A 24552-nucleotide genomic window follows, 5' to 3' on the forward strand; every position below is an offset into this window, starting at 1 on the left:
TCAAGCAAATAAACATTTTGGATTTGAGATCTTGCTTGTAGGCTGGACAAACTGCAAGAACCCTCATTGTTAGTTTGATTTTATTGCTTATTCTACCTTGTGTATTTGAAACAACATGAAAATGAGTTTGACATCCCTGGTCTGGTCTATATATGTCATATATAGCTTTTTATTTTTATTTAACCATTCATTTTTCCTTTTTTTGTTGTTTTTTCTTTTTTGTATTTGTGCATATTGTCTTATTTCTTTATTATTTACTTATTTGTGCATTTTTACTTCCCCTCTATGTAATTCTAAACATACACAGTATATCCAGGTACTATTATTTAGATTTACATGTGCATATTTATGTGTACGTGTATATGTTTGTGTATGTGTGGACGGTGACCACAGATGTGATGTGATGTGGGGTGGGAAGGAAGATGTAAAATAACAGATGTCACTTTAGCATCTGTAGTATCTGTTCTTTTGATTGGAAAAATCCAAATAAAGTTAAAAAATACAGGGTGCACATGATCTACAAATTAGATTTGTAAACTTTCACTTAACTCCCAGAAACCCTGCAGTATATTTAAATTTTCTCAAAATGAAGATTTGGATTTATGGGCAAAATATGGCAAAAATTGAATGTGATAATCATTAGTATGTTTTTTTTAGTGTATAATTAACTGAAAATCAGACTGATCGTGTTTTCGTCACCTTAGAATGAGCTGTTATCTACAGAGGACGTGGGTCTTCTTCCATGGAGGCCGCCATGTTCCTACAGTAGCCCAGAATGGAAAAAACGTAATGCTGGTTCTAGCAATTGGACTCTGCAAGCTCACCGCTAGATGCCACTAAATCCTACACACTGGTTCTTTAACTCCTTTACTGAAGAAAAGTTGGTGCTGTTGTGTATTGTTGTTCATTTTTGTCATATTCTCTTCACAGGATAAAGTGCGCACAGAGAGTTACCGCGACTTCATGTACGGCAACCCTGAAGTGTTCAGAGACAAGGTGAGCTGCTGAGCAAACACAGACAGATTCGTGTGCATTAATGTGTGTGTACAGTATGTGCAGGGGGGCTGCTTTAATGTACGGCCAAGCGTATTAACAGAAACAGGCGTGTGCATTTCGCAGGAAGAACATTAATAAGGCGTCGGTGTCTGATTTAAAACATGGTGTGTTTTTATTAGCACCTCGAATGTCGACTGCAGAGTGCTGATAACAGACGCATGCAATCCACCACCAAACCCATAACACCCACCCCCACCCAAAAAAACCCTTCCAACTCCACCACCACCACCACCCCTCTCCTTCTATTGCCTTTAGTTGCGGGAAGCAGTGGCCTGTATCATGACCATCCATTATATGGGCGGCTGCTGGTTAGTGCTGGGATGAGGCTGTAGAGGAGGGAGGCAGGCTGCGTTGATGGGAACGTACATTATCCCTGTCAGAGCGAAACATTCGGCGGAGAGCGAAGTGTCACCTTCTACAGGAAGCGGCAGATAGAGAGCAAAACAGGATACTCTTGTTTCAGTTAAGATTGGGGGAGTGCAGAAGGAAGGAGCGAGGAGTTGAGTGTTGTGTTGAGTCAGCAGCGTGTTGGCGACCCTCTGTGAACCCATAAAGCCAGTGGGAGGCTCACGCAGAAGTTGCCTTAGATAGAGACACATAACCACAGTGTTACATATAGATGTGTGTACAGTCGCTGCAGCTGTGCCTCGACCGTTTAACACCAGCCGGGGGCGAAGATGAACAAATTAACTGTAACCTATGGGAACCTGAAATAGAGGTGATTAAAATCTCGGTCGACAATAGCAAAGGCTAGATTGAAAAAGTTACTGGTAGAACCAGAGAAATTCAAACAAGATCATCAATTTTGATGACTTCACCTCCTGATGTCAGTACAGACATGGAAGCCAAATCAGCTAAACATCACTTCAGTGCATAAATCTTAAAAATATATTTCACACCAGCCTCCATGACAGTTCTTTCTTGTTAATTTGTTCATCATTTATCCTCTCGTTTTGATTTTCTACCAAGGTAAGTTGTGAATGTAATGCAATTTACCAGCTGTCATTAAAGTCCTACATTACGAGACGACTTTCCAAACAACACGTGAATGTTTAAGATACAGTTTGCATGCAGCTCCTCAAATCTGAGGGCAGCTTATGGCTGAAATGAGCAACTGTTGTGGCTAAAACATAAAAATTTAATTGCGGAAGAACCACAAACTAAAATCTTGCCAACTTATCCTCCGGTCACAGCAATTTTTCCATATTTTTTTAAAAATAATTTTCTGGCTGTCAGACAGTTGGGTGAAAGCATATCTCCCCTTTAACTGTAAAAACCCACCGCTGACAATGTGTGAAGAATTTGATCAGCAACCTTGTTTGCACTGCAGCATCTAAAGCTAGCAGTTTTATTTTATCCTGTCTAAATTCATTTTCAAAGCAAGTACCATGAAATGACTAGTAGGGTCCAGTGGTCATTTCCTGCCCTGTTTTACCTTTTCCGTGGCCTTCTTTTTTGAACTTACTTGACTTACTTAACTTCACACACTCAAGTCTTGTTTTTGCTGACCTGTAGTGGTTTAAATTCTCACCTTGGTCCAGAGATGCACAGGTGACACTTCACAGACCAGTTTTAATGGGACCAGTATGGTGGCAAAGTTGATGATAATCCAAAGCCCAATCCCACTTCAGGGAGTGTTCCAGCTGAAATTTCCAACTGGGAATTTGGAAAGTCTGACTTCCCAGTCCAAATGGCATTTGGACTGGGACTCTAACCAACGGTCCCACTTCTCCCCCCAACCCACTTCCTCTCCCGTCCTGCTGCAGGTGGTGCTCGACGTTGGCTGTGGCACTGGCATACTGTCCATGTTCGCTGCCCGATCTGGGGCCAAGAAGGTCATAGCAGTGGACCAATCGGAAATCATATATCAGGCCATGGACATAGTCAGGTGAGACACATCCACTACTGAGTCACTTTTTATGAACAAAAAAAAAACCTTGTTCCTCAGATATCTGTAGAAAACTTTCTCTTTGCCTTCACCTACATTGTGGACAGTAAAGTTTTTTTGTACTTTTAAAACTAAACACAAACTTGTCTTTCAGTCGACAGTTAACATGCTCGCAGATTAGCTCGCTAGCAGTATGCTAGTTCACGTTAGGACTGGACAATTTATCAATATTAGATATATAATTACTAGATATTGTCTTACACTGTGGATATTGATAAATCGTGATAAGTGTAATCTTTTCCTGGTTCCTGGCTGCATTACGGTAAAATGATGTAGTTTTCTGAATTTACCAGACTGTCCTTTGCTTTTACCCACTCAGTTATTATATCCACATTACCGATGATTATTCATCAAAAATCTTGTTGTGTTAATCTTTTATGAAAGCACCAATGGATGTGATATTGAGATATTTGGTCAAAAAAAGTGATTTTATTGCCTAGCCCTGCTGTTGGGTGGCATCATATTCTGTGAGATCATCACATATTTTCACAATGTGAGAATTTACGGTATGCTATTTCAGAGAAGAGGTATGAGATAGTTATTATATATAGCAGTATAGCCTAAAGATATCAAGATATTATTTATAAGTCATATTCCCCAGCACTAGTTCACATCAGTCATGTGACCCTCGCCTGGACATCACAGCGATCCGTTCGGCAGTCTGCAAGAGAAGGCCGGTCCTCTTCCCTTTGTGTGCAGCATAGGATTGTGGGACTAAAGGTCTGTGTGACCTCCAGCCACCTTTTATTTGTTGCAGCTGGTTGACTTCAATAGAGCTGCTGTCAGTTGCGGGGCCATAATGCACATAATTTACACCTGCGGTCTGACTCATTCACCCCGTGCCTCTTCTTCTCTGCAGCAGCTCCTGTCCGAGGCCTGCAGTCATACACACACACACACACACACACACAAACTTAAACATGTAGATGACCCCCTGTCGGTACCTTTTAATACAGTCCTCAGTCCAATTTCAGGTGCTGTTTGGTTCCAGTTTTCCAGTGGCTTGTTCTCCACAGTTGAGTCATTTACCTCCACCAGAGCGTCCGCCGTCCCTCCGTCTACCTGCAGCCACTGCCTCCATCACACCCCGGCTTCTAAAATGCATTTTTGAGTTAGGGGCCATTATGACTGCTATTATTACCGTTATGTAAGAGAGTGTCGTATAAGCAAAACAACGGGGTTTGCTGAAGGAAAAGGACGTTTTAATTTTACAGCCCACTGACTCGCTGTTGGAGTGTGTGTTGGCATGCAAGCTGCGTCGCAGGTTCGCCAGCGGTGAAGATTCAGCTAAAGAAAGATGTGTAACCCCCCCCCCCCCCCCCCCAATCCTACACACTCACACATGTACACACACACATATACATACAGGAACGCACACGGCCCTCGGGTCCCTGTAAATCTACTGTTTGCTTGTGTTGTGGTTTTTAAGCTCTTCTTTCTGTGTGCGTGCGCGTGCATGCGGCCGGGCTGTGTGTGTCCGTCACTTCGTCGTGATGTTAATATCAGGATTGTAATTAAAGTGGCTCCTGTTGGTTAGGCAGGAGCATCCATCTCCTGTCTCCACTCCGTCGCCAAAGTTTAAATGAAAAGCTCGATGTGACTTCCTTCCTTCACAGTCACTTCCTTAATGGATAATGTCTAAATACGTTTTTTTAAAGGGCTGGAATTGATGGATTATCCAATAGAATGCTTTGAATTGTGACAACAAAGTGGAAAAAAAGGATAATATTTTACGTTGATGAGTGACATTCAACTTTTAATGGTGATATGAACTAAAGATGGGCAGATGATCAGTTTGAGGATGTTTATCAGCTAATATTTGACTTTGATCGACGAATGCTTGCCAGCGTTTTACCAGCCAGTAGCGCACATTACGGATGCATGTGATAATGGACAACCTGGTAAATGTTTATGTTGAAGTGTGTGTCATTCATTATCCCAAAAACATGATTAAAACTAGAAGGGCAGAGTGCAGACCTCCGCCAAGACCAGCAGTCCACTCTTCTGTGATGTGCAAACTTAAAAGTGCAAACTTTATGGTCATCATTGGGTTTGAACATTTTGCCTTAATATCTCTGGATATGTGTAGGAGTATAATTAGTTGCATGTTATGTGTGTATTTATATTTCCATAGCTATACAGAGAAAAAAAACATGCTTGCTAAACCCCTCCCCTGAGCAGCAGCTGTCCAATCATCGATTAGCAGCTGTAACTTGGCACCCTATAGGCCTGTCAAGCTTTGCATTTCTTCACATGCTGAAGTGATGTGCATGGAGCTGTAAGAAGACTGATACTCAGTGTCTCATGAGTTTGGGCAGTACTGTCTTTTTTGTAGTCTCAATATTTGCAGCACATAATTGATCCCTGTGCTTTCTTTTCTGACATAAATGAGTGGATCTTTGTCGTCTATCACAAACGTGCCATTTTTCACTGTCCCACTAATGTTTGCTGGGATGTAAGCTAGCTGTAGCCTCAGTCTTTAAGCATTAATCGCATTATATCATGCACTCAGCTGCTAAGCAACTTAATAATATTGTTTAAGTTCCTTTTACAGGTTACCCATTTTAAAATGTGTCAGATGGAAATATTAAAAAGTCCACTGGAGATGGTCTTCTTCTTTGACTTAGGCGTTAGCATTAGCTAGCTACATTTAAAATAATCTGCTAGTGAGAGTCATCATTTTAACTGACAAAATCTACAGCCATCAGCTGCAAATGAGGAGCTGCTTTTGTTCACTTCTCTGTGGAATCAAAGTGCAACTGAGTGTTTCAAAAGTTACCGCTAGTCCAGCGTTATCACTGTAAAGTGCACGTGTGCAGTGCGAGAATAGAAAGCTTGGCAGGCATAGCAACAGTAACTAAGGAGGGCCTGGCTTAGGGTAGGGTAGTTAAGGGTAAGGGAAGGGTATGGAGTTAGAACAACTACATGTGAAGGCCACCTCAGAGGATCACTGGTATGTTTGAATGTGGATTGTGATATGAAGTCATCGTCTTGCTAAAACTTGCTATGTTTTGAGACTAACAAACTTTTCTACTGGATTTTATAATGTATGGCATTTCTCCTGCCAAGTTCAAATGTCCTGTATTGTAATATTAACGTTTCGTGATTGAGCGGTGCTGGAGAAAGATTGAGATTATTGTTGATTTTCTTTCCCATTTCATCAAAATCAAATGTTTTGGGAACGAGACTCATCATATTACTGACCTGTGATTGGTTAAAAGTTATGCTTAAAGGTCATTATGGACCCTTTACCCAGTGACACCAAAAATTAACTCCCCTTCACAGCTTTTAAATTTTTTTTAAAAATCAAAATAAAAACTAATTTATCCGCCCCTTGATTCATATCCACTCCACCCTTCCACCAAACTTCATGAAAATCGGGCCTGTAGATTTTCCTTAATCCTGACAGACAAACAAACCTCCTTTGCAGGGCTGAATGATTTCTGCAGCATGACAATATTTAATTCAAAATAGTGTTCTGACACACATTTAGCCTTTTACAAATATTGCATTTCTTGCTATTTGAAAATTGCAGTAGGCCAATATTGCAGTTTTGCTAAAATGTTGATTAATGCTTCAGTCCTATTCCTTGGCAGGGATAATATGTTTTTGAACTGTTATTTATTTCTTAATTTTTATTTTCATTCATGTAGCAGTTCCTGTTTAAGTCATTTAAAAAGATAAGTTCATTCTTAAAAAACTAATTTGATTTATAAATTTTATTTTCTTCTTTGCTTCTTTGTTTATGTATAACCCCTGAAAGAAACAGCAGGAAAAAAAGAACGCAAATATCTAAATTATGAGGAAAAAAGTAATTTGTATGACAAACGCATAGATTCACCATCGAAAGACAGCAATTATTTGCAAACACTGGTTTCCTATGATGAAATGTACAGCCTCTCTGTCTCTCACAGACACACACACACGCCTACAAAGCCGCACAGATACTGATTCTCTCCCCAGAGTCTTGACATTGTCCTCTAAATTACCCCAATAATGAGATTACAGTGTTTCCCTCTTGTGAAAGGTGGAGGAGGTGGGGGGGTTGCGGGTGAGGGGTGTGGGGAGTGTGTGTGTGGGGGCGGGGGGCGAGGGGGGTGCTGGATTCTGGGAGGAGGTGATAGCAGCGGTAGCAGAGCAGCAGAGAGGGGAGAGACAGTTCAAGATAAGGATCGCTGCCACAGAAATGCACTCTGGGCCGCTGTGAGTAATTGTTCTGTCCTCGGTAACATTAGCTGTCATGATAATGGAATATTCACAGAGATTGATACCCAGACTGGCCGGTCTGAAAGAAAGGATCATTTGAACAGCGGCACCGATCTTACAGTCCCTACCTGAGCCTGACACCTCTGCAGGCCCACGGGTACAGTTTCCATCTCTTTCACACTCAGTAGGCGGCTGAGGAGAGACTGGACAAGTTTGAAAAAAGGCCCAAAAATGTGTGGAAAGTGGTTGTTGTACAGTTCGGATATATATTTAGATGTATACATCATCCATTTTAAAAAGTTTGTATGTGACTGTGATGTTCTTGTCACTTGACTGTTTATTATGGCTTTTTGAGTGGCACTTTTAGCCACACAAAGTCAAACCGTGCTGGGCAGATTTGAATGAATGAATGAAATACTTTGTTATTCAGTCAGTCGTTGTTTTACTCACACAGGCCTGAAATACACACACATGCACAAACAGGACCTATACGCATGCATTTATACACGGAGAGATGACCCCGGAGAGTAAAGGGTCTTGCTCAAGGGCATCTCGACAGAGTCCAGGAGGTGAACTAGCACCTCTCCAGCTATCAGTACACGCTCCATACTCCCACGGTTCCATGTCCCAGCTAAATGCTGGGAACTTAGCGGCTAAGCCATCATGTTTCCCTTGAGAACTGGTAGAGACCAGAGCAGAGCTACATGGGGACTGGATACTGGGCTTAAAATCTGTGCATGACCTGAAGCATGACTCCAGATGAATCCTAGTGTTGCTTTGTGTTTTTTGTGTATGTAATTTATAGGCAGCTGTTTGCTGACAAGTTTACCTCATAAGGTGATAATATGCCAGCAGCAAAAATCAATGAACTCTCTTTGAATGTGACAGAATTTAAGTGTCATGATTGGGATTTTTAGGGTTTGTAGTGTCCCCTGTTTTGAACATTGCGTTGTCTTCTGACTCTTGCATGTTACCCACAGGACCAACCAGCTGGAGGACAAGATCACTCTGATCAAAGGCCGCATAGAAGACATCAACCTCCCTGTGGAGAAGGTGGACATCATCATCTCAGAATGGATGGTCAGTACATATTTACACACACATAAACACTATAGCAGTTTGATTGTGACAAAATTTTAGGAGTCCGTCTCTCTACCAAAATGCTCCTGTGTGATTTTCATGAATTCAATCAAGAGAAAGAAAACTTAGAGGTAACTTGTGGCCACTGTGGTCATTTTTCCTTCAGTTTAGGAAAAGGAAAACAAATCGATTCAGCCATAAGATGTCATCCCACTAGATTTAAGATGAGTGAATGTACTGAATCTTCTGTACATGAACATAATGGTTCAGATCAAAATGTGAGACAGATTGATTATTAAAGTACAAAACTATTAACCACTATCTACTACAAACAAAACAAGTGATTTTTTACAATTTACAATTTTTTAACAGGTAATGGCAAATAATACACTCTCATTACAGCTCTGCAAAAGTCAAGAAGGTTGTTTTGAAATTGCTTTTGAATAAAGACAAAGTTTTAACATTTTTCTGATGCACCAAAAGAACTATAACTTTTATTATTACTGTGACATGTCAGAGACTCAGTTACAACTTTAGACAAGTCATTTCTCATATTCAGTTTCAGCAGGTCTCCACAAAAACAACTTAATAAGAATTTTACTGCTCTGTCACAGAACTATTGTATATGCATTTACTACACTGACGATCCTCAATATACAGTAGAAAAAATACAGAGAGGCAGAGTATTGTCCAGCGTCCTTCATACTTTGAGAATAGTTTTTTTGAAATAGTTAACAAGCTTGATGCTAGAGGCCAGAATGGACTTTTTAATTTGTCTTTATCAGCCGTTAGAATGGACTCCGAGTATTGATCTTATATAACATAAATTAGTAATATTGCAAATGCAAATTAAACTTTTTGCCAACAGACAAAAAAGTTTTGTCATTTGTTTTCTCAGTCCACGAGATGGGGTTTAATGTTTTTTTTTCTCTTTTTTTTCTGGTGAGGTCAGCAGAGGTCACAGTCAGCAGGACTGGTAGCTTTTAATGACGGTGTTGGTTGGTCTGTCTGCTTGACAATCCAATTTTGCTGCAACATATTGCAAAACGTTGAAAATCTCAATAATATTGTATCACAACAACATGGAGCCTCTGGTGATTCAGAGGCAGGTTAACTGTGGTTTTCTCACCTTTTTCTACTCACTGACTGACACAGTTGATCTTGAATTAGAGGTTTAAATGCTCAGCCTCATTTCAAAGAAGTGGATAAACTGATTTTACTTGGGTTTATCCCCCACTATGCTCCTCCTTGTACCCTTTTGTAGAGGATACCCTTGGGAGCGATTGTTTCTGCCTGGAGTACACCTAATTTCTTGGCCTATTCTGAGGCCAGTAAGTTTGCTTACATGTGTGCTGTGAAAATTATTGGAAGGTTATCTTCCATCTAACAGCCGAACTCTTCAGACACATACTGTATATGCAAATGCCCAAAATGTAGATCCTCAACTTAATCTCGGGTTGGTCCTTTACCAGCCAATGAGTGTGCAGAAACCAAGGTTCCAGCGGCAGTGAAGCATGTTTTAAACATGGCTTAAACGGGGCCAAACTCGGCCATGAGCTCCTCTGAATACCTAACCAGGAAGAGCAGTCTTCCTTCCCCTTGATGCCCATTTATCAGGGAGATTCTCTGTGGCGATACAGGCGGGACGGCCAAAGTTGAACGCACCGCTGAAGTCATCCCTAATTCATGAGCATCCCGTATCTGTCCCCCCTCCACCTCCCCCATCCATCGTGAAACCCCAGGGTCACGAGCAGGGGTCGCCAGCCAGAGCCTTCCCATCCTCACGCCGGGGAAATTGAAATTCGGCGGCTGACATGCCGGTGGAACGGTGAAGGATAGGGGGCGTAATCTCTGATGACACCAGCTCAGAGAGCGCTAATAAATCTAAGAATTCTCCAGTCACTTCTCATCACGCCAGCGATGGCAGACATTTCTCAGAGTGGCCAGAACTTCAGAAGCTGCCCTCCAATCTGCCTGTATAAAATGGAAAAATGACAGTTGTCACAGGAGGACACTTTCTGCTCGGTGTAAATGGCCTCAGACTGTATTAAACTTTAATGGCTTTGTCCTATAGCCAGGTAGTGTCTTATTACCTGAAAGAGATTCTGGAGAAGACATCGACCTAGTATGTAATTTTTTCGGGGGAGGGGGGTTCAGATGCCTTTTTTTTCTCACAGGGCTCTCCAAAGTCAACACAGTATGAATGCTCCTTGTAGTAGCTTCAAGTTTCTCAAAATACAGTTACTATGTTAGAAGGGGAATTCCCAAGTGGGAATGCCAGATTGATCCCTTGCTACCCACTGACTCTCTGAAATAGCCTTTTATTACAAAATGTTTTATTAAAAATCCCTAATCTAATTTAACGTTTTACAAAAACATAATTTAACCTCTCCTGGTGGTGATCAGAGAAACAATTATGTTACCCTCTTGTCCAAACATTTTTTCATCAATAGCCATCCAGTGTATTTAGATTCTGTAATTACCTCTCTATTAGATCTGGGCTATAAAACAATAGTGATCTGCGATATGTATTGGCAATAGACACTTCATCAATAGCAATAAGATTTAAAATTTCTAGTAGTTTGAAACGCATTAAATGCAAACCGCCGTGAAAGCACCTAACGAATATACCCAACCTCGTAAACAGCCTGTCATATCCCTTGATAATGGAGCATGCTACAAGTGACATGCAAACAGCCAATCATTTAACAGGTGTGTGCACTATTGACATTTCACACAACAACAGAAACAGCGTGGAGTCAGGATATGGTCTTTATATAGTCTTTTTCTTGTGTGCCTTAAAAATGAAGTTAAATTCAAAATAAAGAGGTTAAATTGTTTTTTTTTTCCACATGGTCTTTATTAAAAACTATCAATAATTATAAATATCAGCTGATAAATGACTAAGTGATACATTTTTTCAGCTATATTACCCAGCCCTACTTTTTGTAAAGCAGTTCTCATTGTCCGTGGCAGGGTCCGCCATTCCTGCAGTGGGTACACAGGAAACAGTGCTTGCATACGATCCAGCATTACTGCTTACCTCACTGATATCAGCCTCACTGTTACAACAGTACAGTCATATCAGAGCTGTATTAAGTTACTACTGATGCAAACCAAACTTTTTCTGCCACTGCTAGTTCACATTAAAAGAGCTTAACTGGCTTTTATTGTGAAGCAGTCGCAGGAAACGCAATCCATTTGTCACCGAGGTTAGCACTGACAGCAGCCGTTCATCTTAAATATGTCAGCAAGACAACAGCCATTTTTTTTTAACACTGAATCATATTTAAATATTACAGTGGGTAATGGAACAAGAAGGAGCTGCGACATTGAGCCGTTAGATGAAGAGCTGCAACACCTTCAACTTAACAGCAAGATAACCAGCTCTGGTTAACACATCCTACTGCTGTATAATGGAAAACTACTTGTGCAGTGTGCAATATGAAATCAGATTGTGGTTGCTGATGGCATGATGGACAAAAACCAATAGTGAGTAATTTTTTATCAAAACAAGTTTGTTTGGCTGCTCTGTAAACAGACACACCAGTTGCTCTACTGTTGTATATCTGACAAAATAACTGCCTGCAGCACCCAACTTTCTAGGACCTGCTCTTGCCATCACCATGGTAACCATGGGTTTTGCCAAATCAACATGAACTGAAGGACTATAACTTTAAACTCACTTTTATTATTCGTATCCCACTCAGTTTGTACAGTTCCTCCATGCATTATTCCCAAACATCCTGTTCTAACCATAAATACGACAACTAATGGAAGCCAAACAACATCAAAATGTTGTATCTTTGTGACTTTGATCAAGGTTTAATACCTTGGCCTGATATAGCTTTACTGCATGCCTGTGGTGCCGCCAAGCCCTGCTCAACATGCACACAGGCACACACTGCATACACACAGGCTGGTGGGTTGCTAAGGCCTCCAGCAGAGACTGGCCAAACTGGGTCAAAGCAGTGCCGGGGATGCACAGGAGGGAATTCTGTAACTAAGAATAGATAAACATTCAGCATTTCTTCTGTGCAGAAAAGCTGCATGCTTTGGAACATAGGACTGATGAACTAAAAATGAAGGGGATGAAGGGAAAAACTCAATTTGAAGGCCTGAGCTAACAGAGTACCTTTCACACAGCTACACTGCAGTGGGTCTAGCTAGAAAGAATAGTACAACAGTCTGGTGACTCTGCTGTCACTGAACAGTGTAATTAATCTGAAATTTGTAGAATTAATAGGTCTACAAATCCATGCTCTGTGGATCAAGAAAGAGAGAGAGAGAGAGAGAGAGAGAGAGAGAGAGAGAGAGAGAGAGAGCCTTGGGCTTATTGTGGCAGAAGAAAGCATCACTCTTTAAGAAAATAGCAAAACAAGACCTACATTAATTTTTTATCACGGGTGTTGTGATTGAAAATGTTGCTCTGTAGCCTGGAAAGTATTGAGTAGAAGGCATTCAATGACAAATGTCTGAGACTTTGAAAAGGTATTAATTCCAGAGAGACAGGAAACTAATGAAGTACATAATTTCAAAAACAGAAAATAACTAGAGAATCGAATGACAGTTAACGTTAAGTGTTTATATCAGGGATGTACACAATTTACAGACAAACTTGCTTCATGGTGCTACTATTGCTCAAAAACTCAGCAGAGTACTTTTAATGTTGTCACATTCTTTAATGAAAGATGTCTTCAGTGTGTGTACAGATACTGCTGGCAGCATCATAGTTACATACCTCTAAAACCGAGCCTTGAGTTTGGCGGTACGGAGGCACCGTGGTTGGTTTTTGCAACCATGTTTTTTTATTGAGAGGTAAATGAGAAAAGTTGTGTGACTGTCTTCACTTGTGTGTTTGAAACAGAGTTTAGAATAATTACTGGAAGGAGATGGGAAACTCCTTGCCTAACTCTTTCACAGGAACTTTCACTTGTATGTGTTAAACTGAAAGAAATGACACTGTTTCCTGTTCACGTTGCAAACATTTTTGTAACATTTGGCAGCCGAAAGAGACGGTGTGTACGCAGTCAAGGAGTTGTTGGAAGGCTAGACTAGTATTTAAAGGTAAAATTGGTAGGATATATTCAAACTGTACATAATCTCACCAGGAAGACAGTTGATTGTTGAGTCTCCTTCTCGAGATGTGAAATGCCGACATTTTGGGTTGGTAAAACGTTTCAAGAACAGCAAAATACTGAGAAAACAAGAAAACACTTCATCACATGTTCATTCATCATGTGATGATTACAAGGGATTATGTTGGTATGAGGTTTTTATACCATTTTGTGTTTGCTTTTTCTAGGAAAATGTTTTTTTATATTATATTTCTCGAGAAGTTTTCAGCCTACTTCAAAAGTTAAAGGGACTAACTTTTAACGTAGGCCTAAAAGTTTCCCCTCCCCCTACTCTTTGTGCTAAACTAAGCTAACATGTCACAGAGCTACTTCAGTGTTACTTCTGGGTTGGATTCATAGAGATGTAGACTCTCTTATGAGGAAGATCTTGATCTCGGTGACAGTTGCTGAATTAATAGAAGTTTAACTATCCAAGAAATTAGCTGAATTCATCGATCCTCTCTGAAGTACAAGAAATAATTCATTTAAATTTAACAGCCAACTTATCTGATTCTCACATAGCATTAGATGTTTTATATCATTATGTAATTAAGTATTGACATCTGTATTACTCAGACTTTTATTGGTGCTCTATAATTGACCATCAGTTATTTGTTTCTATGCAAAATGTCATGACAAAAAGAAATGGTATCATAAATAGTGGATGTGGGGTTTATTACTTTAACTATCCAAATACCAGCAAATTGTAGCTTTTCAGAGATAACCTTGTAACTTCTGTCTTGGAGTAATAAGTTACTTACTTGACAATTAAGGTCGTTGTGGAAGAGAAAGAAAGGATTGTATCAGTGAAGTCCAGCTGTCAGAGTTGTTGGAGCGAGCAGACGGCCAGTGGTTACAGGGCTAATAGACAGAGATGGGTGATGAATGTGGTGTATCTGTGGTGGTGGCGATGGTGGCGAAGGGGGCAAATGAGAGTCTGTCTGCTGTGGCAGCGTTTGAGAGACTGCCTTTAGCAGCACCGCTGTCATTTCATAACTCACAACATTGATCGGCCCTCTTTCTCAGCACACGGAAAAACAAACAGTCCAGAGCAGATAAGAGACTTGGGGGGGCCGACGGGGAGGAGGAGAGCCGAGTCCCCCCCCAAAGGCTAAATAAAGATTGTCACTCCAAGATCAATCACAGGTGATGGGCCTACTAGCTTGATAGTGTTTAATGGCAGGGACGCACACGTGAACGTGAAAGTAGACTGTCAGAGGAGAGTTGGCTTTAACAAACTTTTGTTATGTAATACAAGAGTGAGCATGAAGAACTGAAGCCTTAAAATTAAAATCACATCAATGATAAACTATAAACAAGACAAAAACTTTTCCTTTGATGTGCATTTTAATAGATTTAATGACACAACCAGCTAACAGTGACTTACTTTGCATTTATGAGTCTGAGTTTTTGTAGTGAATTTATTTTAAAAAATGTGGATAGCTAATAATGTAGACAACAACACATCTATTTGATATATTCAGCAGTTATAATGAAACTTTACAAAATCAAAAATCACTTGCAACTTGACACAGATGACTTGTAACTTCGCTTTGACTTGAGTGTTTTGACTTAAAAATACTTGGTACATTCCCATAAGCTCAAAAAGTGTGTTATTAAAAAAACGTATGCCTTGAAGCAATTAATTTCCTTTAATTTCACTGAACTGAATTGACAACACACCATTGTCAGAGACACACCCGTCTACAAACCAATCATTTGCGAGCACAGGAAGACACACCACATGTAGGTGATGACGACAGGACGTAGATATGTCATGTATAATTCTTTTATGCATTTGAATAAGTGCAATGTGAAAGCAAAACTAATCTGATTAAATTAATACAATGAAAGAAAAACACAAAGCTTGAATCAGACCTTGGTTTGGACTTCCAAGTCTGAAAAGGCCCTTTCTACAGAAACAAACCTGGATCTGAACTGCAGCATTTGATCCAAGTGTGAAATCGCCTTCACAACTCAAGTTGTGTTGATCCAAACCGATGATACAGAAATTTATGATGTAAAGTGAAGTGAATAAGCGTTGACTTTTGCTTGAAGAAATATTATTCTTTTTCTGTGCATGCTGAACGTGAATCACATATTGTCTTCTTCATAATAGTTTGTGTAGAGAAGCGAAGGCCAGTGTCCTTGAACAGTGAGCTTCTTGAAGTATGTGGTAACTCACCTTGGAGAAACTCTCCCAGAATGTCAAATTGGTCTTCAGCAACAGTCTGTTTCCTTAAAATGTGAAAGAAAGCCTGAACAAGAAAAGTGTCAAAGAGCCTCCATGTAACTTCTCTGCTGCGGAGGATTTCTTTGTGCCCACGCCGCTGATATTTTTACCTTGAGGTGAACATAGTTTGATTGCAAAACAAGTATCATTGGCATGCACACCTACACAAAGTCCCAATCCTTGTGTGGTGGAGGTGCGAAGTCAAATAACGGCAGCCCTTCCTCTTTAGCCTCATTATCAGTGCTGGGAGCCTCACCTGCCCAGGAAGAGGGCGGTAGTCATCAGTCATCCTGTCCTTCAGTCTGACTGACTGTCACTCACACACACAAACACACACCCATAGATAGACAGAGACTCAGATGCAATAAAGTAGATACACGCATCTACTCACACACAGTGACGGTGCCACAGGTGTGTCCATGTTCTAATGAGGATTTATTGGCTCTACTTACTTCCACAAGACCTTCAGGAAGTGTTTTCAGCCAGCTGCCTGTGGAACAAAAAGCCTCATCCAACTAACTCAACCCTTTTTTATAGATTTGGAAGGTTTTTGGTCTTGTCTGGTCTAAACTAGGTGATTATATATGCTCTGTATAAAGACAGTCATTTCCTCTTTTGACAGACTTTAACCCAAAGTTTTTTTTAAAGATGCAGAGTTTTAAACTGGTTTAAACCCAGATTTCATGTCCAGACATGCATAGTATCAGACAAATTATTTCCTGCTGCAAAAGCATATCAACCACTGTTGTTTACAGTAGGGATGATCTCGGCCACTAATTTCCCTGTTGATTAAACACAAAATTTAGACTAGCTGACTAGTCTAATGGCAATAAAACACTCAGAAAGCAGTTAAAATTGAGCACAATTTATTAATGTATAATGTTAAACACTGTCCGAAAAAATTAACAGCCATTTGAAGTTGTTAATCACTGTCATATTTTAAATGCGGCTGAAATGTGTGGCACTTTGTGCTGTGCAATACAAACATTGCACAGTCACATACAAAAGATGACAACTCACTAAATGCTTCACCTTTCCAGACCAAAGAGGATCACAGTATCTGCGGGTAAATGACCCAGAGCTGATGTTAGCTGAAAGCCAGTGTGGCTAACGTTAGCAGTGTTAGCAGCAGGAGCTGCTCTGCTTGCAGGTGTCTGTGCTGAATGTGGTCACGTTGCTCCAGTTGAGTGATTATGTACCAGTTTATTCTGTCATGGTCTACATTCAACGTTATTTCCATTTTCTAGATTAAAACACTGCCAGACCGTGCTGGATTTACGAGCTGTTGTCTGTCCAACTTGGCCACAGCCCAGACTAGTGGTTGGCGGCTGCATAACATCTTAGAGACAACAGTTAACTGGCATTGTACATGAATGAAATATTGGTAAATAGTTTAACAGAATAGTATTTCTGGTGCCGACAATCAAGAGTGGCGACATTTAATCGTGTAGTTGACTAATCGCGCACATCCCTATTTTACAATAAGATTTGTCCTCATGCAGAGCACAGCTCAGAACATCTAGCACTAACATGACACAGGGCAACCATTTGTTAACTGAAAGCTTCACTTGCCATGATCTGTGACCGGCCGGTCAACGTCAGATATCCAATTTTGTGACAATCAATTTACATGCGTGCACCAGGTGATGGTTTATGTCCTGCGCACAGCGACGCAGACAGTCATGTCTTGGCTGTATTTACAGACAATGGTCACAGCCACACACACATGCCAGCATGTTGTCGGCGTTAAGAGGAGTGACAGACTCTAAGAACAGGATAAAGAAAAGAGGCAAGTCTACAAGGAGACAGAGCAGCTGATGGTGTTTCCAAACAACGGTAAACTTTCTAACCCTCGAAGCTAACGGTAACTAGCAGCATAGTTCTGTTGACAGGTATTAAAGCTGATAGCTAAAATCTCTCTTCCAGTTCTCGCTGAAGAACAGACAGACAGACAGATCTGGGGAGACAGATCGCGTCTCCCCAGAGACTGTGAGACCGTGCTGTCTCTGGCACAATAATCTTAATAATATCCTGTAGTGTGTCATGCGCCATTATTTTCAAATCTTGTAGTGTGTGCATATTTGAGATTAAAGAGAAAACAGTCTGTGAAGTTTCAAAATTGGTTGGGATTTTAAAGTGCCTGTAGTCTGAGCCCAGCATCAGGGAAAGTAGAGAGGGGGAAATAGATGGAGGGAGATGTGTAAAGAAGGCAAGAAAATGCAAGAAAAGGACAAAAGAGAGGAGAAGAAAGGTTGGAAAAAGGATAATAGTTCTTGGAAAGAAAGAAAATCGGAATCAGCCACATCAATCATTGTCAGTATTTAGTGATTTTCATTTTAAAAAAGGTTTATTTAAACTAATTCTCAATCAGATTTTATACTTCCATACATCAAAACACATTACCTTCTGCTGGAGGGTCATTTCTTAAGTATTTCTATTCATTTATCAACCATCAATCTCTCAGGTCACACAAGCTCATATTTTCATAAGTGTCAATCTACAGCAAGTCAGCGAGACATGTCTTGTGTTTCATGTCAGTCCACCACCCGTCTGTTTTTATGTGACTGTTTTTCCCCCTTTGCGCCCAGTGAAGCGTAGGCATACGGCCATATAGGCAGCCATTTACAATGAGCGGGGTGGTACATAAAGACCCACAATGCATTTCAGTACAATAATATATACTGTATGTATCTAAAATGCAGTGTTGCATTTCAGTCGTCTGGTCAAAACATCCGACTGCTGTCTGGTTTGATCAACGCCGCTACATGCAGAACAGGAACCTGACGACCTGATGTATCCCTCAAACAGACATCCTCATAAACCCAAAACCATAATCCTGCATTGCTCAGTTGACATTGTTTTTGTGGAGAGAAATGGCCTCCTTGTTCCCTCAAAATGATAAATTTAATAACGGCCTGTGAATGCTTGGACAAGTGCACTGCCGAAAAACAAGTATATTAGGATTTTTATAGTGTATATGTGAATGCACAGCTATAACTTTTTATTTCTCAAAGACGAAGGGACACAAAGGCAAACATTGTTTTACTTTTAGTCTGCTGACTTAGACTCTGACCTTAAAACCAAATAAGTTTCCATTTAAAGGTGCTTTTTCCAAAATCCAAACAGTAGGCTTATGTGTTAAGAAATGATGTGTGCATGTATTAAATAAAGGATTATCTACTGCAAACACGATGGAGGTTTTCTCCTCATTACAGCTTCAAACAGCCTGTAAAAACAAAACATTTCATTATGTTTGGCTCTCTTAATTAATTTAAATATTTAGGTAAAGCCTTTATTGGACTGAAAATAATCAAAGATCTTTGAATAGTTGTGAAATTTTAAAAGTAAATTCCACAGTATTTCACATTCATGCATTAGAGTAAACCAGTGCATCACTGCAGCAGGGTGAGAAGTTAAAGCACTGCAGCAAAAACAGCAAAAACAAGATTTAGATGACACCGGATTAGAGTTTGGCAATGGCTACCGAATTGACATATAATTGTCATGCACGATAGCAGGGTTAGTCGGACTCACCGGATGCACGCTGCTGGTTTAAGTCCTGCTATTGGCCGTGGTATTGTGGCATCTGCTATCTGCATTTTCAAAATTTTTCAGCCTCATGTGTCCGATGTCCATTGTGTTCAGCCTTTGAAGCTTGAAACAAAGCTTTACTAGCTTTACTGAGAAAGCTATGTTAAGAACATAGTAGAGCAAATAAGAACAGCAGGGCTGAAGGAAACATGCTAACAGTGGCTCGTAGAAAAGAAACATCAAGTAAGACCAAGTGTTATGGCTTCTCCTGTTGAGGCAGGTTTAATAAGAAAATAACATTGAGATGCAATGACCAACTGCAACAACTTCTTTTTATTTTCTGTCCCATGTGTAAAAACAGAACTTTGCTCTTACCTTACTTTTACCTCATGGCAACTTTGAGGAGACACGCCACCTCAAATACAGGAGGATTTTACTACTCCACTCCACACACATGGTCAGTGCAGCTAATTTCTTTGTGTGAATCAAGAAGGAATGAAAGTAGTAGTAAAAAATCACTTAGCATTCAGTCTGAACTTATCTTTAAAGACTTTTCTGACGAGATGAAATTCTGGTAGCATGAAATTAGACAAAAGATAAAGATAATGATACATGAACATCCTGTAACTAATCAGATTTTACACTGTGCAATGAAACTTTGCCCAAAGTGAAAATATGCAATTTTCCTTTGAATATTTTGCATGTTTAATTTAAATGTTTTACTGTCCATGTAAATCACTGTAATATCTTTTAATAAAAACATGCAATTTCAGAAGAGCCACTGCTTCTAATAACCTTGTAGCTGTGGTGCAAATTACTCTGTTGTTAGACAGACTATCTTTCCCCTCTATCTCTCATTTGCAATCCTTTAAATGGAAATTAGGCTGTAATCTGCACAATGTACACGCGCCGAGCGTTAACACACGAATAAAATCTATTACAAGGATGTGTGTGATATGTTTATGCTAATTTGGTGTCATCTGATCATAGACTACTATAGAGGAGGCTTGTTGTAGAGGGTGCTGCCTTCAGTGTTCAGTGAAGCATGGAGGCGCTCACTCTCTCTCCTTCACACACACACACACACACATCCAGAAACACACACACACACATCCAGAAACACACACACACATTCATGCATGCACACCATCTCCTTTATTTTGCCTCAGCCCTCCTGGGACTGGAAGTGATGATGATCCGCAGTAATTGAGGAAGACGTATGTTGAATGCAGAAGGAGAGAGGAGGTACTGGAGGGCGGAGGAAAGTGTAAACTGCTGATGCAGATTTTGTACCAAAACGCCTCTTGGTACCTATAATTGACAGCACACCAAGCCTACCCCCCCCCCCCCCCCCCACCCCTTGTGTCCAGCAAATAAAGACAGGAAAACACCACAGGAGTAATTATGAAAGTAATCTCTGCAGAGTTTATGAAGAAAACTCAAGTTTAATAGCATTTGTACAAAGTTAAGGACAGTGACAACTTAGTGAAAAATTCAAATTCTTGACACAAGTAACACAGCTGTAAAAGTGCATTTGCCATTATTCTTTTGTGTGCGTGTGCATTTGTGTGTATGTAGACGTGTACGTGAGTGTGTGTGATAGCCCACTCAGGGGAATGTGTTTTATATGCTAATTTTGTTAATGTGTATAAGCTGCTCCAGCCCATTCTCATTAGGTTTTCATTAGTCTCTTTTATGGAAATGCACAGTGACTATACTGCAGAGCATCGCCTGCACCAGCCTGGCTGCCTGACAGCAAACGGAGCCGTTTCCTCACACCGACGCCTTGGCACGTCCGTGTAACTGAGCCCGTAGACAGACAAATCGATCGGTAGGAATGGTATCAAAAAAGTTCCTAAATCAGTCTGGTGTTGAGATTTAATCTTAAAGATAAAGTGAAGTCGGATAAAAGAGAAAGTTAGACAGTGGAATTTTTTTTTTCTTGGTGTAGTTTGAAAATGTTCAACAGCTAACACCTTTTTAAACCAGGTGGATCGCTCTATGGATTTGCTGACTGTTATTGATCAACCAGCATGTTACCCACAACAGACACATTCAGATGCTTTGGGTGTAAAGAGCAGTCAAATCCTGTAGGCTTTAACCCATAAAAGGTTACAAGTATTTTGAAAATACCTCTGATTTTTGTGACTTACTGAAATATCAATATCTGTTTCATTTTTGCTGTATGCATTCAATACAGAGGTACTCGCAGTTTGTTTATCTGAGCCTAGAAAATCGCATGGAGACCAGAGGAAACAGCTAGCGTAGCTCGCCATCCCACAAATCAAAAGGTGTCGTTCTTAGTCCATTTGCAGGAATAGACACCAGTATTTTTAAGCACTGGCGCCCACAGGTCACCAAGCTCCTAAATTTGGTGGCCAAAATACATTTTTGGTGGCCCACATGAAAACTTATATAAATACAATAACGAAAAGGCAATTTAACAAAGCCTTCCTTAACTGTGACACTATCAGCTAGTTGAGAAATTTGGTGGCACACATTGCAGTACATTATGTCCTTAGATGTGTCATATTCTAGCTACTTAAAGTTTTTGTTGCTCTTTCATTTTTTCTTAGTCTTTAATGTTTCTGGTTCTTCTGTAAGGATTGTGTTAGCAGTTTGATTAAACTTACTAAACCCAGACTTGAATTAAAAGGCATGAAGGAATCAGGATGCTGGTGGACCTGTGACACCATGTTAATGATGTTTGAGTGGACTTTGGTTGCATGCAGCTAAAACTGTTTTAAATAATTTATCTGCATTCATATGCAGACAACTGTTTATAGAGATCAGCTGAAATAACTCTTGCCTCTCATTTCTATTCTCAGTGCTTAAGTTTAGTCAGACTGTAAATAATGACATGGACGAGGAAGTCTTAGCCCCACTGACTACACTTGAAATAAGTAAAATTCCAGCAACACTGGAAGTTTGTTGAACAAGTTTATTCTCAGTGTTATTGGTAGAACATGATGAAGGCCGAAGCTGAAACACGTTGGTCTGAGAATTAAGTTCACAGACTTCAGGTTTTGGTGGAGTTTTACCTTTGTGAGCCCTTGTATGTATGTATGTATGTATGTATGTATGAGAAGGGGAATTTGCACCAGAAACCCTGCTCTGCTTCTCATTCTGCACTCAAAATGGTATAGATATAATTTGTGGCCCAGTTGTTTAGTGTTTGACCCCTGATGTACTGTAGGCCTGCAAACGTATAACAAACTGGTCTTTAGATGTAAAGTTGTACTTTCCACCAAGCAGATCAGATATTAAAACTTGTTGTTGTATCACTGCATATTGTCCCCTCGTCCCTGGTGCTGGATATTCTCACTTTGTCTTTTAATTTGTTTTTAGTATCTAAAACATTTTACAGACTGAGACAGTGTGGGTGCCGCAACTGGAGTCCAAACTGTCCAGTAAAATTAACATACATATCAAACTTTACGGTTGGACAAAGATAAAACCTGAAGGGATGATAAATCTTTACACTGTCCTGCAGCATTTTTTAAAAATGTGGAGTTAGAGTAGTGTTGTAATTAAAAGTCATAGCTTTACAATCATTGCTGAGACACTGTTGGCTGGAGTTTGATGGAGGATGAGGGATATTTGGGCTCTGTGTTCTCCTGAGTAAAATATCAACACTAAAGGATGTCAGTGTATCATTAAAATGTTTTACTTGTTGTACACTCTTGGAAAACAAGTGCTAACTAGAACCATAAAGGATTCTTTGGCCTGTCTCTATAGGAAAGCCCCTCCTGGTAGAGAGGTTCTACAGAGGTTCAACAGATAACCCTTTTGTGCTGTAGTGGTTCCACCCAGAACCTTCTCTCAGGGCTCTTCCTCTAAAGGTGCTAACAAGAACCCACCCATCTACAGAAAACCTTTTCATACTCCAAGGGTTTTATGTACAACGCACTCAGGGGGTTCCACTTAGGACCTTTTTAGATTCCAAGGGTTTTATCTCGATACCACCCACGGGGCTCTACAGGGAACCTTTTTATATTCCAAGATTTTTATCTAGAACACACCCAGTTCTAACAACAACCTTTTTATATTCTGAGTTTTAATTAGACACAACCCAGGGGTTCTACCAAGAACCTTTTTATATTCCAAGGCTTTTATCTAGGACCCACCAAGGGGGTTCTATTGAGAAACCTTTTACATTAAAAGGGTTTTGTCTAGAGCACACTTGGAGGGGTTCTACCGAGCACCCTTTTTTTTAGTATGGAAAAAAGAATCCTTGACAAAAGGATTTCAACAACTGTCTTCCCAAAGGGGTTCTTGATGCAATGCTTGGTCCTACAGAGAACCCTTGACAAACCCTTTCTTCTGTATCAGAATCAAATGGTTCCTGGTAGAACCTCAGCCCTTCAGGAAGAACAGGAAGATGTGACCGAAACAACACGTAGACATCTGCTGTAGCTGTCTGTGCTTTGATCGCCTGTAATTGAAAACAGTTGCAGCCCAAAACTGCTTCATCATCCAGTTTCCATTAAACTTTTAGCGATGACACATCGAACAGGATCACCTGCATCATTCAGGAGTGCCGACATGTTCACTGATGGATTGTTAGAGATTGAAGTTTTCTTGTCGTTTCCGTGTTTTTGGTGATTAACATTGCAGATGTATGAATTAGGGGGGTGTGATACACGCCGCTGGGAGGACATGGGAGGCATCAGCGGCAGGGGGGGGCGCAGTAATCCTGGAGCATTGTTGACGATAAAAGTCAGGTGCGATTCTGCTTTCGGGCATCTCTCTTGCTCATATCCTCTTTCCTTCAAGTGAAGCAGTGTCCCGTGAAATTGGGATCTAAATTACGAGGCCGGTGTACTCTGTGTGAGGGTTTTTAAAGACGACCTGCTCCACTGTTAAGGACATTGGCTGGACCACGGCAGTCAGCGGCGGACGCTCCGCGGGGCCTGACTTTGGTTCGAGACCAGTCCGGTGTCGATAAACAGGGAGAATGTTTCCCTTTATCGCCTCGCCGAGGATGACTCGGTTATATCAGCTTCATCGCTGTCATCATTATCAGCTCAGGCCCATGACAGAGATGGTGACGATTTTGGAGTTTGAGTTATAAATCAGGGCTGTTTCCCCTGTTTGTCTGCCGCTTGCTCTTCTCTCCTCTCTCCAATAAAAGGTTGTCTTTATTTGAATAATAAGGCTCTTATCTCACTGAATTGCTATTCCGCTGGCCACTGCATTTTCTCTATATCTATGTCTCCCTCTTCCTCCCTCCTCCTCTACACTTTCTCTCCATCATGCACCTCCTTTATCTTCTGTCCTGGCTCTCACCTCTCCTTGTCCCTTTTTCCCTCCACTGAAGGGAAACTATAGATGTTGGATTCTCAGACAGAATTCAATGTTTTCTCGAGTTTACGCTGCAG

General features: G+C 40.5%; 1 protein-coding gene across 1 annotated transcript in view; it reads left to right on the forward strand.

Annotated features, from left to right (window-relative positions):
- The window catches only part of prmt3 (protein arginine methyltransferase 3), a 79841-nt gene that overhangs the window by 9364 nt on the left and 45925 nt on the right, over window positions 1–24552 (forward strand). The window contains exons 8-10 of the mRNA XM_084731661.1: window positions 931–996; window positions 2823–2944; window positions 8191–8290. Of these exons, the coding sequence (XP_084587787.1) occupies window positions 931–996; window positions 2823–2944; window positions 8191–8290 (288 nt within the window). The remainder of the gene's footprint in view (window positions 1–930; window positions 997–2822; window positions 2945–8190; window positions 8291–24552) is intronic.

Source organism: Lutjanus erythropterus, chromosome 1 (genome assembly GCF_056507025.1).
Source record: "Lutjanus erythropterus isolate fLutEry1 chromosome 1, fLutEry1.hap2, whole genome shotgun sequence".
Lineage (NCBI taxonomy): Eukaryota > Metazoa > Chordata > Actinopteri > Lutjaniformes > Lutjanidae > Lutjanus > Lutjanus erythropterus.